Genomic DNA, 15,541 nt, shown 5'->3' on the forward strand with positions numbered 1-15,541 from the left:
CATTTTGTATTTAGTTTTGTATTTCTATATATTTAGAGATCCGCTTGGTCCCCAGATTTGACTCATGTTTTTCTACTTCATCTCGCGTTTCCATGTTTGTGGTGATACTGCACTTGTCTGTACCCCATCCCGACACCCAGAATCATCTTTGTGTTCACCAAAGCCTGGGGAACAGTCTGTAAATCAACAGTTCAATGTGGAGTACAGACTTAGTGCAAAGAAATTGGATTGGGAGAAAGTCTGTTAGTTGACAAGTTGGAATCCAGAGTCTGGATTGTCTCAGAATCTACCAGAATGGAAGAGAAAGTTATTCTGAGTAATTTGCAAGTATGAGTGTGTACGTTTTTCTCTGAAAAGCTTTGTGAGGCTTAGAGGAAAAGTGATATATTTTTGCACCAAGAAATTTGTTTAAGAACCAATTTTTATATTTCTATAAATAATAAAATTTAATTTAGGTATCAAAGACAAATTGGTTTTCATTTTATTTTAAACTTTACTGTGATTTCAGAAGAACGTTTAATATTTATTCTAAATGGATAATCACATTTGTACATGGTAGTAGCATCTAATTGGTTTTATTTTAAACTTTACTGTGATTTCAGAAGAACGTTTAATATTTATTCTAAATGGATAATCACATTTGTACATGGTAGTAGCATCCTAATTCTTTTTTGGATCAACTCCGTATCCACTATAATTAAAAATATGTAAAAATGGTATATGCGTGTGGGAAGGGAAGGAAGGGGGAAGCACTGAAAATTGAGTCAAGTCATGGGTTTGAGGTATGGAACGGAGAGTGGTTTCCCCCCTTTGCCGCAATTATGCTATTTCTGTAAAATTTTTAAAAACCTCAAAATGAGAAATCAGTGCCTTCAGAGTTAGTTTCCTTTTAAAAACTAGGTATTTTTACATTCTTGATCTTATATCGATAAGCTCATTTTCATCAGCCTAGATTTATTTTCCCTTTCCAATAATGTACTCCTTACTCTTTGGCAAGGTACGCCTTCCCCTTTGGCAAGGTACCCCTTCATTAGAGATCCGAAAGAGAAAAAAGTAAATTATTTCGGATACTCAAGTCTGAGTACATAAGACAGTTTTTATAATAAGAAAGACAAGTTACGGGAAATGGAATCTTTTTCGTTATCTGAGAGTTTGCTCTGCGGAAGATAACTGCACCCCAAGGCACTGCCAGGAGATCTATATTTCTGTTCCTGACATCTGTAGGTACCACTGCCACTGCCAATGGTGATGAGGATAAGCGGTGGGAAAATGAACTGGGAGGTGATATATCTTCCTTGACAGATTAAAAGAACTGCCACAGGCAGCCCCAAGGCAAGTGCTGACTGAGGACATTCTGGCGCCTGTGTCGGGTCACTCTGGCATTGGCAGGCAAAGCTGTTAGAAGCAGGGGGCGATGCAATAACTCTGTGGTTTAAATCTCTGCTTAGATCCTTTTTCTGAGGGGGTGAACTGGAGGTTGTACTACAAATTCTGAAATATCCATTATTGTTGGTAAGTTAGTATCTGCCTTGTCCTTGTGTTATTACCGTGGAGATCCAGTATTCATTACTCCATGCCCAGGATCCAAAGATATGCCCACATAAACATTTGAATATGGTTGTCCTAAGATTTCAAGGTTTGCTCCCCATCCTCGAAGCCCCTGCATTCACCCAAGGTGTAGTGGTGGATGTGGGCTGAGTCAATCTTAATATTGATCACAAGGGGAGAATCTGACCTGAGTTACTGCTCTGGCAAAGACAAACAGGCACAAATGCAATATGGCGAAGGACCATGGCTGCTCCCTAGGGAGCCTCCTGGGGAGCCTGGAGGAGCTGTGCTTACTGCTTCTGGAGAGCCAAGCTGGGGACATTCAAAGGGAGGAAGTGTGCTCAAAGGCAGCCCTTGCACCCAGTGACTTTTCTCACTTTGTTTGTCTAAATATAAATGTGCTTTTTGGTTATAAAACAGCTAACCGTTTTGCTTTTCTTTTGTGCTTCTGTCGGGTCCAGGACTTTATAAGGATTTGACCTTACTCAAAATGTGCAAAGAAGAATGATGGAAGCCCCTGAATACCTTGATTTGGATGAAATTGACTTCAGTGATGACATCTCTGTAAGTATTGCTACTTGCAAGCAATGCTTTCAGGAGATTCTGCCTTCATCTATATGGGCTCCTTTCTCTGTTGTAGTCTGTATATCCTAAACTCTTCCAACCACGTTTAGAAATTGACAGCAAAAATCCTGCCGTGGCAGACAAAGTGTGGCTTGGGGGCCTCCTGGACCAGGAGTGACTCCCACTTAATTTTGTGTGAGCTTGGGTGAGAAAGACATTTAACCTCACTGGGCCTCCCCTTCCTAATCTGTTTCATTGTTGTCAAAATTATTCATTGAGTAAATTTATAAAGTGCCTGCATATGGTAGGCACCTTCATAAATTTACTTATGTACATAATTAACCCTATCGATGTTAATCTCTTTTATATGACTGGCTGTGGCACAGCCAGCATGCTGTAGCGTTCACAAGGACACAGACTGAAGGATGGCCAAGTTATTAATTTATGAACAATAAGAGCTTCCAGTCACTGGAGCTTTCAAAACACAGGTTGGACACCTGTGGGTGGGAATACTGAGGAAGAGTCATGTGTTGATAAAGGACAGGACGGGCTGACCACTGAGGCCCTGCTTAATACTGTAATGCTGTGGGCTGATGAGCTTCTTAGTTCCCACAACACTCACAGACTTCCTGCTGCCTCCAGCCTAACTCCTGGCAGCTGTGAGTGGATGGTCTGCCTGCCCTTTGCTCAGAACTGCTTGTGACTTACCCTGGGCCATGTGATCTCTTCTGCCAAAGGCCAACCAGCAAACCTACTGGCCTCTCAAACCCTAGCCCAATTGCGCTGACTCACAAGACTATGTGATGAGAAGGTTGCTGTTTCTGAGCTAGCTATGTAACTTTTCTTCCCAGGACCTCCAAGGGTACGCTTTCTGACCTTACTTTCCATTGATTTCTCAGTTTTTGGTCACCACTGGCAATTGTCTCAAAAATATAAGCTTTAAGGCACCTCTGGCAGCAGTGTTATTCTCCTAATTTACTCCTTACCTTGAAGTAAAATATGCATACTCTATGCAAGAATTGGATTCCTGGGATGCATTTGAAGAATCACCTATTTAATGGATGAATCTTCCTACCTTTCCCTATTTGTGAATTCAGCCTTTCCCTCCTTCAGCTTCGACAACTTTTATTAGTCCTCATTAAGGCTAATGTGAAGTGAGTGTCATTAAGACTAATGTGAAATGAGTGGTATCTCCCTCTCTCTCTCCTTCTCTCTCTCTCTCTCTCTCCCCCTCCCTTTTTAAATCACTGTGCTTGGCTTAAATGTGGATCAGAGCATGGTTCTTTTATAACCACTCCCCTCCAGGTATTTTGAGCTGGCTGGGGAAAAGCAAGAAAAGTGAATGATGATGTGAGAGGTGGGGGTAGGGTGGAATGTGTTTCAGAAAGGGGCATATGTTATGATTATCAATTCAGGGTAGCTCTGTGAGCCTTGATAATGAAGTTGCATTTTAAGAGCATAGGCTGTGAAGGCACCAGTCCGGGCTCCAACCTCGTTCTGACCTTTGCTGGCTGGAACACAGTAACTTCGTCTCTCTGAGATACCCACCTCATTTTTAAGATTGTTTTGAGGATTGAGTGAAATAATAATATATGGAAAGCACTTATCTTGGCACACAGTAAGTTGCTTTTAAAAATGGTAGCTTTTGTTATTATTTCAATGAATACTACAATAATATTTATGTGACCAATGGTGAAGGAAGAACTCCAGGGAAAAGACCAGGCATCACGTCAAGACTTTCAGAACACACAATAGAGCAGTTATATTTACAGAAGAGTCATCTGGCAGCAGCCCTTAATTTAGATGAATTAGGAATCTCCACTTGCAGGATAATAAAATATGTTAAGCAATAACTGAAGCTGTTTAGCAAATTGGGATTCAAAATTATGCAATACTTGAGCTTCTATAACCTGACCACTCAAACATAAGTAAAGATCTCCATCTGTAATTGTGTAACTGCACTCAAACGTCCCCCCTTTAAATAGGTTCCCATTGTTTGTATCTTTAACCTGCATTGAAACTGAAATCAGAAAGGAAAAAAAATGAAATTGCATAGAATTGTTAAAATAATGATAATGGTTAACATTGAGCTCTTCCCAGGGGATAGGCATTATCTTATTTAATCCTGTGAAGTAGGGAATATTATTATCTTCCTTTTACAGATGAGGAAACTGAGGTGTGGAGATGTTACATAACTTGTCCGGGCTCACCCACCTACTTAGAAGCACTGTCTTCGGAATATCAACTTTCAGCCCCAGTACTTGGGTCGGCTTTACCCATCGCTGGGGAACATTTGGCAATACCTGGAGACATTTTTGATTGTCATACCTGGGGAGGTATTCCTGGCATCTGGTGGGTAGGGAGCAGAGATGCATCTAAACATCCTGCAATGCCCAAGAAAATCCCCTACAGCGAAGAATTATCTGGCCTAAAATGTGGGCAGTACTGAGGATGGGCAATCCTGGTCTATTTTAATCCACTTAAAACTAAAGAAACTCTACTTTACCTGGCAACCTCTGTGACATGGTAGACTATTTTATAATAGTTCCACTTCATCCAGGTCCAACACCTTAAATGTGCCAGAATCATATTGCTCTACATAATGTCTTCATGGGAAAAGCAGTAGGGATAACCTCTGAAATATTGAAATGATTGGTCTCAGTCTGTTTAGGTAACCTAGGAACAATAAATTTACAACTGCTTTAGGGGCTAAACGGAGACAATTCAGATGCTAACACGGGGGAAAAAAAAAAACCCACGCCATTATGTGTTCAGTTTTGCTAATTCACTGGCATAACAAGAAATGTAGCCTCCCATAAACATGCCTGTATTGTTAGGATTCTGTAAACCTCCTTTTCTGACAGCACTTAAGCTTCTTTCCTGGTTTAGTGGCAGGAAGGGGGAAGGAAAATGCACAATACATTTGAACAAGATGTTTACAAAAAAGATGCCTGAGTTTAAAACTCCTCTTCTTACTCTCCAGTGATAGCCTTTTTACATATTACAGGGTTTCCGTTTCATGATTCTCCCCTCTGGTCGTGAGCCTGGCTCTTCTTTTAATTTAAACACAAGCTGTATATTGGTACAGAAAACAGCTAGAACTGTTTTTTTGCCTTTACCTAATGAAACAAAACACAGAAGGCAATCAAATTATTTTGAAGTTTCCCAGACTCAAAAATAATGCTCATCTTTTGCAAAATGCAGAGTTTAAACTATACATTCTTGTAACCCTGCCATCTAAAAGGACAGAACATTGTGCAATAACTGAGGATCAGTGAAGGAGAGATGACAACACACATAAACATACGAGTTCAAAGTTGGGCTTTTCTGTCACTGCAAATGTGTTTACAGATTTCCTTCTTTATTCCTATGGAAGCCATCTCTCTGTCTTAAAAAAGAGAAATGCTCTGGAATATTATTTTAACATAGGGTCCTTGGTAGACATGATGTATTTTTTTCTAATTTGTTTATTTATTTATATTTATTTTTGGCTGCATTGGGTCTTCATTGCTGCACTAACTAGAGAAAGCCTGCAAGCTTTCTTGCAGCAAGCAGGGGCTACTCTTCGTTGTGGAGCGTGGGCTCTAGGCACGCGGGCTTCAGTAGTTGTGGCTCGCGGGGTCTAGAGCACAGGCTCAGTAGTAGTGGCGCATGGGCTTAATTGCTCTGAGGCGTGTGGTATCTTCCCGGACCAAGGCTCGAACCCGTGTCCCCTGCATTGGCAGGCAGATTCTTAACCACTGTGCCACCAGGGAAGTGTCCCCCGTGATGTATTTATTTTATGAAGAGAGGCCAATTTGCTGTCCTCAAAAATAGGATTATACACAGGACTGAATAAAGCAGAGGCCAAACCACAGATCCACTGCAGCGAGCGCTCCACTCGTGAGCCATCAAATGTTGGCCATGCCATGCACCGACTGAACTCTTTAAACACTGGTCCTGTTTAAGCCTCACATCAAGTCTGCGAGGCAAGCCCTATTTTTATCCCCTCTTTGGCCGATGAAAAAATGAGGCTTAGAGAGAGAGTCTGACTTTCACAAGGTTACAGGTAGGTAAGTGGCCGGGCCAAGATTTCGATACAGAACTGTTTGACTGTGTTACTCTTTCTCTTCTGAGCAACTTGGTTGAGTAGAATCATCTCTGGACCAGTCATCTCACCCATCACTATCCCCAACTGTCACTGAAGCAATTGCAAAGTGCTTTTTGGAAGTAAGGGAGTTGGTATATAGTGTAAATAAATAAAATGAAAACAAGCTAAGAGAACTTAAGCAAGTCTCTTAATTTTATTGTTCCTCAACTTTTCCATCTGTAAAACGATAATAATCCATCTCTACCTAGCATCCTGGATTTTATGGAGAAGGTATGAAAATTTATATATATGTACATATGTAAACACACACACCCATATTTATATACAGACACAAATACATGTATATATATATATGTGCGTCTGTATACAAATACCTACATGTACATATAAACATGTACAGGTAAATAGACACACACACATATGTGCACACACACATAAATAGAATTAAGTGCAATGCTGTATTTCTCAGCACAGGAAATTTTGTTGCCTTTCTGTGTCACCATGACTGCGGCTTTGGTGAAAGTTGACATTTTTGGAAATTGCATAGCCTATGTTTTGTGCAAATCAAATGAGATCAAGATAAATAAGTGTCCTTCCACTTTATTATCCCCTTTGACCCAAGCCCTTGCAACCCAGAGTAATAGCACAGACTTATGTGGATTCATTTTCCTAAGGTGCTTAAATCACTGGTAGAAAAATAACTTCTTACAGCAAATAAATCTCACTCTCAGTGAGTTACATTTTCCCATCCCACAGACTGGGCATCTCTTGCACTAAAATACCTGACCCACTCTGTTTTGTGTGCACTACCTTTTGCTCAAGTCATTCCACTAACGCTTCCCAGATTTCATTACATTCTGACCAAGAGCTGCTTCACAGCAGTGGGAGACCTTGAGAAAGGGTGTGTAGGGCTTATCACAGTGGACTTAGACGCTGAGTTAGGGAGGGTAAAGAATACAGCTTTTGTTCCAGTTTTAGGTGTGAAAAAGACTAGAAGGATATTCAAGGTGCAGAGAACCTGGCTTGCCCCTCCTCTCTAGCAAGGGATCGGTCTAAGATCCTATTATCCTTTCCTCTTTGCTTCCTAGAATGTGACCAAGACGTTTAGGTGGCCTCTGACTGCCTCCATCCCTTCTTCGCTTCGTCCCCGTCAATCAGCCCTGCCCTTCCAAGCCATCACCGTGCTTACTTTAAACTTACTTATATTTAAACTTTTCTTAGTGCTTCTCAGTAGGATCTAGTTTCATCAGCTTTTCAAAATGACCCAACATTTTTCAGTATTCTTTTTGCAATATCTTGTATTCAAGTCTCAGTTACCTCTCATTGGTCCCCTCTCCAGCCTCCCCACTATCCAAAACCTCACACTTGTTCTAATATTATATATGTGTTACCATTTTCTTAATAGCTGCCAGGAAAGGAATTAGGAATAATCTAATCCAGGCAAAATGAATTGTGAATTCATGTCCCATAACTACTCTTAGAGTCCAGGTCTAGAACCCAGGTCCTCAGACTCCGAATCTTGGACCTGACTGATATCTCTACCTGAGGTGGTAGAGAGCAACCTTATGGACAGAGTGATTTCCAAGAAGAATGAGCAGCTGCCAGATTTTTTAATTTGCTGTTCTCTCACTTTGCAGATAGCCCTGAACGTTCTCATCTTGCCCAATAGTCATGGCATTTATTAGATTGACTCTGCAGGTTATTTATACAAACTATTTACCATTTATGAACAACTAGATTTTATGTCAGTCTACTCAACAGGCATGTATTCAACATTTACAGTGCACCAGGCATGGTTCTAGGCTTGGCGTGAATGACACAGACTTGTTCTGTGCTCTCACAGAGTTTACAATACCCTATAATAACAATTGAGCATATTATGAAATGCCAGATTAACTTAATAGTAGGTTACATTTAATCACAATATCAAACTCCATTCTTGACAGTCAGTCTTTGTATTTTGGTAGTGATGAATTATTGGCTCACATTTAAAACCAGGCAATCATTGAGGTCAAACAAGATGTAAAGCCAGCCATCTATCTGCCTTACTGTGAGATAACTTTCTTTTCTAAGTCTTTTGTAATTTTTGCCTCAATAGTTACCATTATTTTGGCTTCATTTCTAAATGCTCATTTTTGATACTTCTTAATTAAATGATAATAGTAACTAACATTTATTGAACACATACTATGCATCAGACACTATTCCTGATGTTTCACATTATTAGCTGAAAATCTTCACGGCCACATTCTCATGTAGATGCCATGAGTACCTGTTTACAGATGAAGAAACTGATGACAGACAGAGATGGAGTAACTAAGTTTAATTAGCTAGAAAATGGTGAAGCCAGGCTCTAACGTGCAGTCTAGCTCTGGAATCCATGCATGTAACCACGGTGTTGAAAATGACTTCTGCCCAGTCCCTCGGTCACCTGTGGCCACCCTCATTCACCCCCGTCTTTTCCCATCCATGACCACTTCTCACAGCAGGTGAGGATCATTCAGTACTATGCTCTCATCACCTTCACCAATGTGGACCTTAATCTTTTGGCTGACTACACACATTACAATATATGTAGCATTACAGTAGAGTCATTCCTGGCATACTCTTAATATGGTCAGAACGAATTACTGAATCTTCCCAAATACCAACCACAAGCAATGTTTTAGCATAAGAGAATTTGATGATTATTAATTTTTTAAGTACCTCTTGGCACATAGGATAAAAACAAGGAACAAGAGCAAAAATCAAATGCATTTGAAAAGAGTATTATTCACAATAATTTTCTTTAATAGAGCCTGAATGGTGGAAAGAAATATATTTAAATCAGACTGGGATACTTATATGAACATGTAGATCACCAGTATCTGTACTATGTAAAGGTGGCAGTTGAAACTGTGGGAGTCCGTAAGGTCACCTGTGAAACATGGAATGTGGAAAGGGAAGAATGTTCCAAGGAAGGAACTATGCAGATGTATGTCCTATGAGATGAGAGGAAAAAGAGGCTTCTACAAAAGAGACTGGAAAGAAGTTTTCAAAGATACAGGAAGAAAACTAAGGGAGATTAAAAAGAGGGGGAGGGATGATTTAAAGAATTTAAAAAAGGAAGTGGTCCAGAGTGGGAGATAGGTCATTAGAAAGAGAAGGGTTTGAAAAGTGCCACTGGATTTTCCAGTTAAAACTCTTTGGTGGCCATAAGAAGAGCAGTGCCTGTGGGTGATAGCACAGATGGCGGGTCGTCGTGGCTGGAGGAGTGAATGCAGGGGTGAGGAAGTGGAGACAAGAACCAAGGCAGGGGCTTCCCTGGTGGCGCAGTGGTTGAGAGTCCGCCTGCCGATGCAGGGGACGCGGGTTCATGCCCCGGTCTGGGAAGATTCCACATGCCACAGAGCGGCTGGGCCCGTGAGCCATGGCCGCTGAGCCTGCGCGTCCGGAGCCTGTGCTCCGCAACGGGAGAGGCCACAGCAGTGAGAGGCCCGCGTACCACAAAAAAAAAAAAAAAAAAAAAAAAAATGAACCAAGGCAGTTCTTTCAAAACAGATGGCTGTGAACCCAGGAGCAGGAAACTCCACCCACGGCCAACTGAGGAGGCAGCATGTCTTGAGGTGGCAGCGGTGCTTCTTTAATTTTATGGGATCAGAGGAGAGAGCTGAAGTTGAGAGAGTAGCTGAAGAGAAGAAAAGGGCAGAGCCTGAGTCTGAGATGGGAGAGGAGGGGATCTGAGCACAAGCTGCGAGCTAGCGTGATGAAGGCGTGCCCTGTGAGTACCACATCCTCAGAGAAGGGAAAACAGAGCCTGATCTGTTAGGGAGGGCATGAAGTCAGGACCCCCCTTTCCTGAATTGGGAGGTCAGGCCACTGGAGAGGAGGTCACAATTTTAGGAAAGTATTGTGCTTCTGAAAAACTCACTTGAGCTGCGTGTCTTTGCTTTCACTACCAGCTTTGCGTGGACACATTTCTGTCATTTTATTGTGTGACTGTGGAGAGGCCTGCTTGAATTTTGGAAAGCTACGTGAGAAACAATGAATTTTAGTATAGCTGTTCGGATGACTGGCCTAATTGTTTCTTTTGGAAACTTAATGCGACCTAAGTTGTTTAAAAGTCTCTAGCTTGAAAAGGTGTCGGGATTCTAGTTCTTTCATTTTCTGTGGCTCACGACCGTTTGAGTAATGCCCGCTTGTTCACCCAACTGGCTGCACTTCTCAGGAGCAAGGGCCAAAGCTTTTCAGTCCCGAATAGTATGTAGGGTGGTCAGAGATCCCCAAAGCCCAATGTAGAAATCACAGTCTGTTATTATGAATCCCACGCATGTTCAAACTGTTTTGCATGGCAGAGTGACAACGTCGATGTAAGCTGGGACGTGTCGGACTGTCTTACGTCATAGCAGCTCTGTGTAGTTTGTGAAGCTAAGTTTCAATGCCTGCTCTTGGCCGTGGGTTCTCTTGGATGAGGAAAGACCAAAGAAGCCAAATAAGGTGCTGAGACAGGCTGGCTGTCCTTCCTTTTTTCCTTTCCAGTCCGAACCTGGCTCACCTCTTCCTACCTCATCAGTTCTCACATCTTGATGTACTGAGCTGCAAATCATGAGAGGCACGAAGATAAGGAACACCCATGAAAAATGAGTCGAGAGAAGAGACCAGAACATTTAACATCGTTTTACAGCTTGCAAATTGACTTCACTTACATTATCTCTTATGATTATCTGTGTTTTCTAGATAAAGAAACTGAGCTCCAAAGATAGGAAATGATTTATTTGTCCAGAACTACAGAGTTAATAAATGTCAGAAGTAGGACTCGAATCCAGAGCTTCTGGCTCCAAATCCATTGTCTTTATACACAAAGCTAAGGCATCAGCCAGCATTCATGCTGTTAATATATGAGAAGTGTTTATTCTTTTAAATATAGCATGATTACATTGCTAGACTGGTAGTTATGGAATTTCCTAAGATTAGTGCTTTATAAATATTAAGTACTACCATTATTAGTATTAATATTGCCACCCAAATTATGGGCTACATAGGAGAATTCATTCAGTTCAACAAGTACCTAGTTTCTTTGGTAAATAAAATATTGTCCACACCCTCAGGAAGCAGAGAAAGAAATTATGTAAACATATAGATGAAATGTCACATGATGGATTCTTTAATGGACATATGCCCAAGATAAGGAAATAAAGAGCAGTGGTTCTTGAACTTAGCTATGCATCAGAATCACCTGAACGGTTTGTGAAAAAACAGATTCCTGGGCCCTGCCCTTAAAGTTTCTGGGATGAGGCCCAAGAATGTGAATTCCTAACAAAGTTCTTAGATGGTGTTAATGCCACTGGTCTGGACACCACACTTTGGAAGCTGAGATAAGTTCCATCCGGGAGGCTCAGAGAAGATATAGTGGGGGAGCCACAAGAAATTTACTGTTACTAAAGTACCCTGAGGATGGAAAAATGTCATGGAGAAGTAGAGAAGAGGAATTACAAGGAAGCACAAGGAAATTGTTGGAATTGATAGATAGGTTCATTATATTGATTGTGATAATTTTATAGGTGTATACATATGCTGACACATTAAACTGTACACTTTAAATATGTGAAGTTTCTTTAAAGTGTATCAGTTATACTTGGATAAAGATTTTTAAATAGATGAAGAACAGCAGATTCAAAAAAAAAGAGAAGACGACCATGGGGAGAGATGTCTGAGCTCGTGGAGGGCTGCACGTGCCATGCTAAGGCATGTGGCCTTTCTTCTACAGGCAGTGCAGAGCCACTGAAAGATCTGAAATAGAGAAGCACCCTAGTCAAATTTGCATTTTAGAAAGCTAATTAATTTTAGAGCAAGTATGGAAGCGTGGAAGAAATTGCCACTTACGACCTGTATATGAAAGAACTCCTTTGACCGTCTATAATATTATGCCCAGGGATTAATCAAATGTGTGTACAGCTTAGTATTTCAGGTGAGTAGTTAGTAAGTCATTGTGTGCCATGCATATGTATAAGTCAAGGATATCATCCTTTCCGTTAGGCACTTGTGGAAGCCAGCAGAGCCCAAGGGAACAGCAGCCCAGCCCAAGGGAACAACATCTTGCCTTGTCTTTCACAAGGCAAGGTGCTTTTTTATCAAGGGCAGAAAAGAGTCTTTCTCTTTCTGACTTACTTCACTTAGCATGATAATCTCTAGTTGCATCCATCTAAAATGTGACACAAATGAACCTATCTATGAAACAGAAACAGAATCATGGACCTAGGGAACAGACTGGTGGTTGCCAAGGGGATGGGAGGTGGGAGAGGGAGGGAGTGGGAGTTTGGGGTTAGCAGATGCAAACTGGCGTATAGAGAATGGATAAACAACAAGGTCCTACTGTACAGCACAGGGAACTGTATTTAATATCCTGTGATAAACCATCATGGAAAAGAATATGATAGCACAGGGAACTCTTCTCAATGCTCTGTGGTGACCTAAATGGGAAGGAAATCCGAGGAAGAGGGGATATATGTATGTGTGTGGCGATTCACTTTGCTGCACAGCAAAAACTAACACAACATTGTAAGCAACTATACTCCAATTAAAAAAAAAAAAAGAGGAAAATCTAGACACAGATACCCAGGGAGAATGCCATGTGATGATAGAGGCAGAGATTGGACTGGTGTGTCTACAAGTCAAGGAAAACCAAGGATTGCTGACAACCACCCAAAGCTAGAAGAGGCAAGGAAACCTTCTTCCCTAGTGCCCTCAGAGGGAGAATGGCCCTATAGACACTTTGACTTTGGAGTTCTAGCCTCCAGAATTGTGAGGGAATAAATTTCTTTTCTCTTAAAAAAAAAAAAGGAATATGAAAAAGAATGTGTGTGTATATATATATATATATATATATATATATATATAACTGAGTCACTTTGCTATAAGCAGTAATTAACACATTGTAAATCAACTATACTTCAATTAAAATTTAATTAATTAATTTTAAAAAGAGGTGAGTAAGGGCTGAAGCAGTCAGCCAGGGTTTCACAGAAAATGCAGAACTCAAGCTGGCCTTGCAGAGCAGTGGCATTTGCCTGGCCGGAGGGAGGCATTGCAGTCAAGGAGGCCCCCGGAGTAAAGGAACTGAAGGGGAACTGAACTTTGAATGCACAGGGGCATTGAAGAAGCGGAGACAACTGTTCAACCTTTGGCAGGGGCTTTTCTTGAGGCATGATGGAGGAGTGGAAAAGAAGTTTGGATCAAAAAGGGTGTTTCCACTGAAAGATGTTTGGAAAAAGAATAAATTAGAGAGCAACATAGAGGGAGGAAATATAATACTTCTCAGCCATCTGCAAGCCCCTCTCCTCTCTTATCACCCAAAGATAACAGGAATCAAGGGAACAGAATATAAAGGCTTGGGTTGGGATCAAGAGACAGGGAAGGTACATGGGTCTTTGGTTCTGTTAAGGCTAAAATAACAGTAGTTGCTACCCTGGGAGCTGGCCATTGTCCTGAGAATGCAGTGGGCTGGCGACCTAACAGCTCCTTATAAAAGGCCATCTGTCCTGTGAACTGGGATGAAGGCCTGGGAAGTCTTCCCTTTCAGCTCCCAGATGGTATCACAATGCACTTGTGAAAGAGACTTCCTGGGTCATTTGCTTATTCCCAGATTTGCAGATATGAAATTTTTTTTGCGTGTTCGTTTTGTGAATTGTGTGTTTCCACTGTATCGCTTCATATCACAACTTAACCATCTATACAGCACTCTCTTAAGCTTTATCTTCTATGCAAAGAGCAGTGTACTTGCTGAAAGAAATCTACAAATTGATTTTTTTTTTCATGTGTGTCCTTGTAAAGAATGGTAGATTTGTTCACAGTGTAGACTGGAGTCATTGCTGAATTTGACATTCCATATACCCTTACAGTTATCCAAAACTGATTTTCTGGCCTACACATCATCTTTTTCTTAGATTATTATACTTTTTATTTCCCTGACCAGGAGCAGCACCTGACTTTTTCTTCAATGGCATTATTCCCAAATTACTGACATGAATGCCCGCACAAAAGTGGCTTCCTGTGTGACCATGGATCAAGAGGCAGAGCTGCCAGGTGTGATACAGGTTGAGGCAGCGGATGGGGCTCAGCCAGGCTAGTCTCTGCCTGGAGCTCAGTCCCTACACCAACCAGGCAGCCTGGGTTGTTCAAATTTAAACCTCATCAAATTAAAAGTGATTGCATACTGTGGACCTTTGAGGTCACATTGGAGGAGCTGAAGGTGAAGCTAATAAATTGTAGATTGTGACATGTCTGACTTTGGGGTGGGAGGTGACAGGATGCATGTGGCTGGAAATGCAGATAGCAGCGTACCCGGTTTAGTCAAGTACATATCATTAAGCCCACTGAGCAACTTATTGAACTTATCATTAACTATATTTAAGCACAATCAATCTGAAATTTCCTCTTTCTAAAATTTTGCCTTGGAAGAAAAGGAAAAAAAAAAAAAAAAAAGGAACGAGGGTAAGACTTTGCCAAAGGGTGCTTTCATGGGGCACATGGCAACCAAAACAAAAGGCCCAATTTTAATTGAATTACAAACTGTGTAATTATTTAACCTGTACCAGCTGGTCTCAAGAAGCTACCAGATTTCCTTAGAGAGTTTGTACTTGGCCAGAAACATAAGGTAACTTATTAGGAACAAGAAAAATGCCTTCTATACCTATGTTACCCGCCCCCCACTCCCAAAGAGCATAATATAAAAGGGGAATAAAATCCTTGGAGTTCATTTTTGGCTTAAGAGGCAGTTCTCCCGCCCTCGAGTATGTGAATGCGTTTTGCTAAAGCACCTGTAGTCTCTGAGGAATGGCTGACATAAACAGGATGTTATTGCATCAGACAGGTAAGAGTAATTTCTCTAATTAGTCATCTGAGATTTCATTTTTCACTTGGAAGTACTGGAAATTTAATTTGTTTGTGATGTGCAATTGGTGAACTGACAGTAGGTCCAACTGCACCTCCCTCTGTCTAGCTGTCCTGATGCTGGGTGGAAAGCACGGGGGTGGGGCATGTGGGATGGTCTCAGTGTGGACACTTCGCTTCATTTGTCAACATCAAGTTAACTAAAGCACCTTCGTATTGACAAATGTGTCCTATTTACACATTCCTCATTTGTAATGCTAGAATAATCCTAATGAGTTTCCCATGATCATTTTTCTTTTAGATTAAATGTTTTTTCTCAATCCCCTTTCCACTTTTGTAACAGTGAAGTCATTCGGAATCCATGCTCATTTACATAAGAGCATTGTTTCATAAAGGTACAGAGCAAACTATTTTTAGAAAGCTGTATTTTATGAATTAAAGTATGATCGAAGACAGAGCCTGACTTGGCCT

At 41.1% G+C, this 15,541-nt stretch overlaps 1 protein-coding gene across 1 annotated transcript in view; it reads left to right on the top strand.

The window, feature by feature from the left end:
- SNCAIP (synuclein alpha interacting protein) overlaps positions 1-15,541 on the top strand; it is a 150,115-nt gene that overhangs the window by 73,586 nt on the left and 60,988 nt on the right. The window contains exon 2 of the mRNA XM_029218951.1: positions 2,010-2,112. Coding sequence (XP_029074784.1) covers positions 2,053-2,112 — 60 coding nt within the window. The 5' untranslated portion in view covers positions 2,010-2,052. The remainder of the gene's footprint in view (positions 1-2,009; positions 2,113-15,541) is intronic.

This window comes from Monodon monoceros, unplaced genomic scaffold, assembly GCF_005190385.1.
Source record: "Monodon monoceros isolate NGI ecotype Baffin Bay Population unplaced genomic scaffold, NGI_Narwhal_1 Super_Scaffold_12, whole genome shotgun sequence".
Lineage (NCBI taxonomy): Eukaryota > Metazoa > Chordata > Mammalia > Artiodactyla > Monodontidae > Monodon > Monodon monoceros.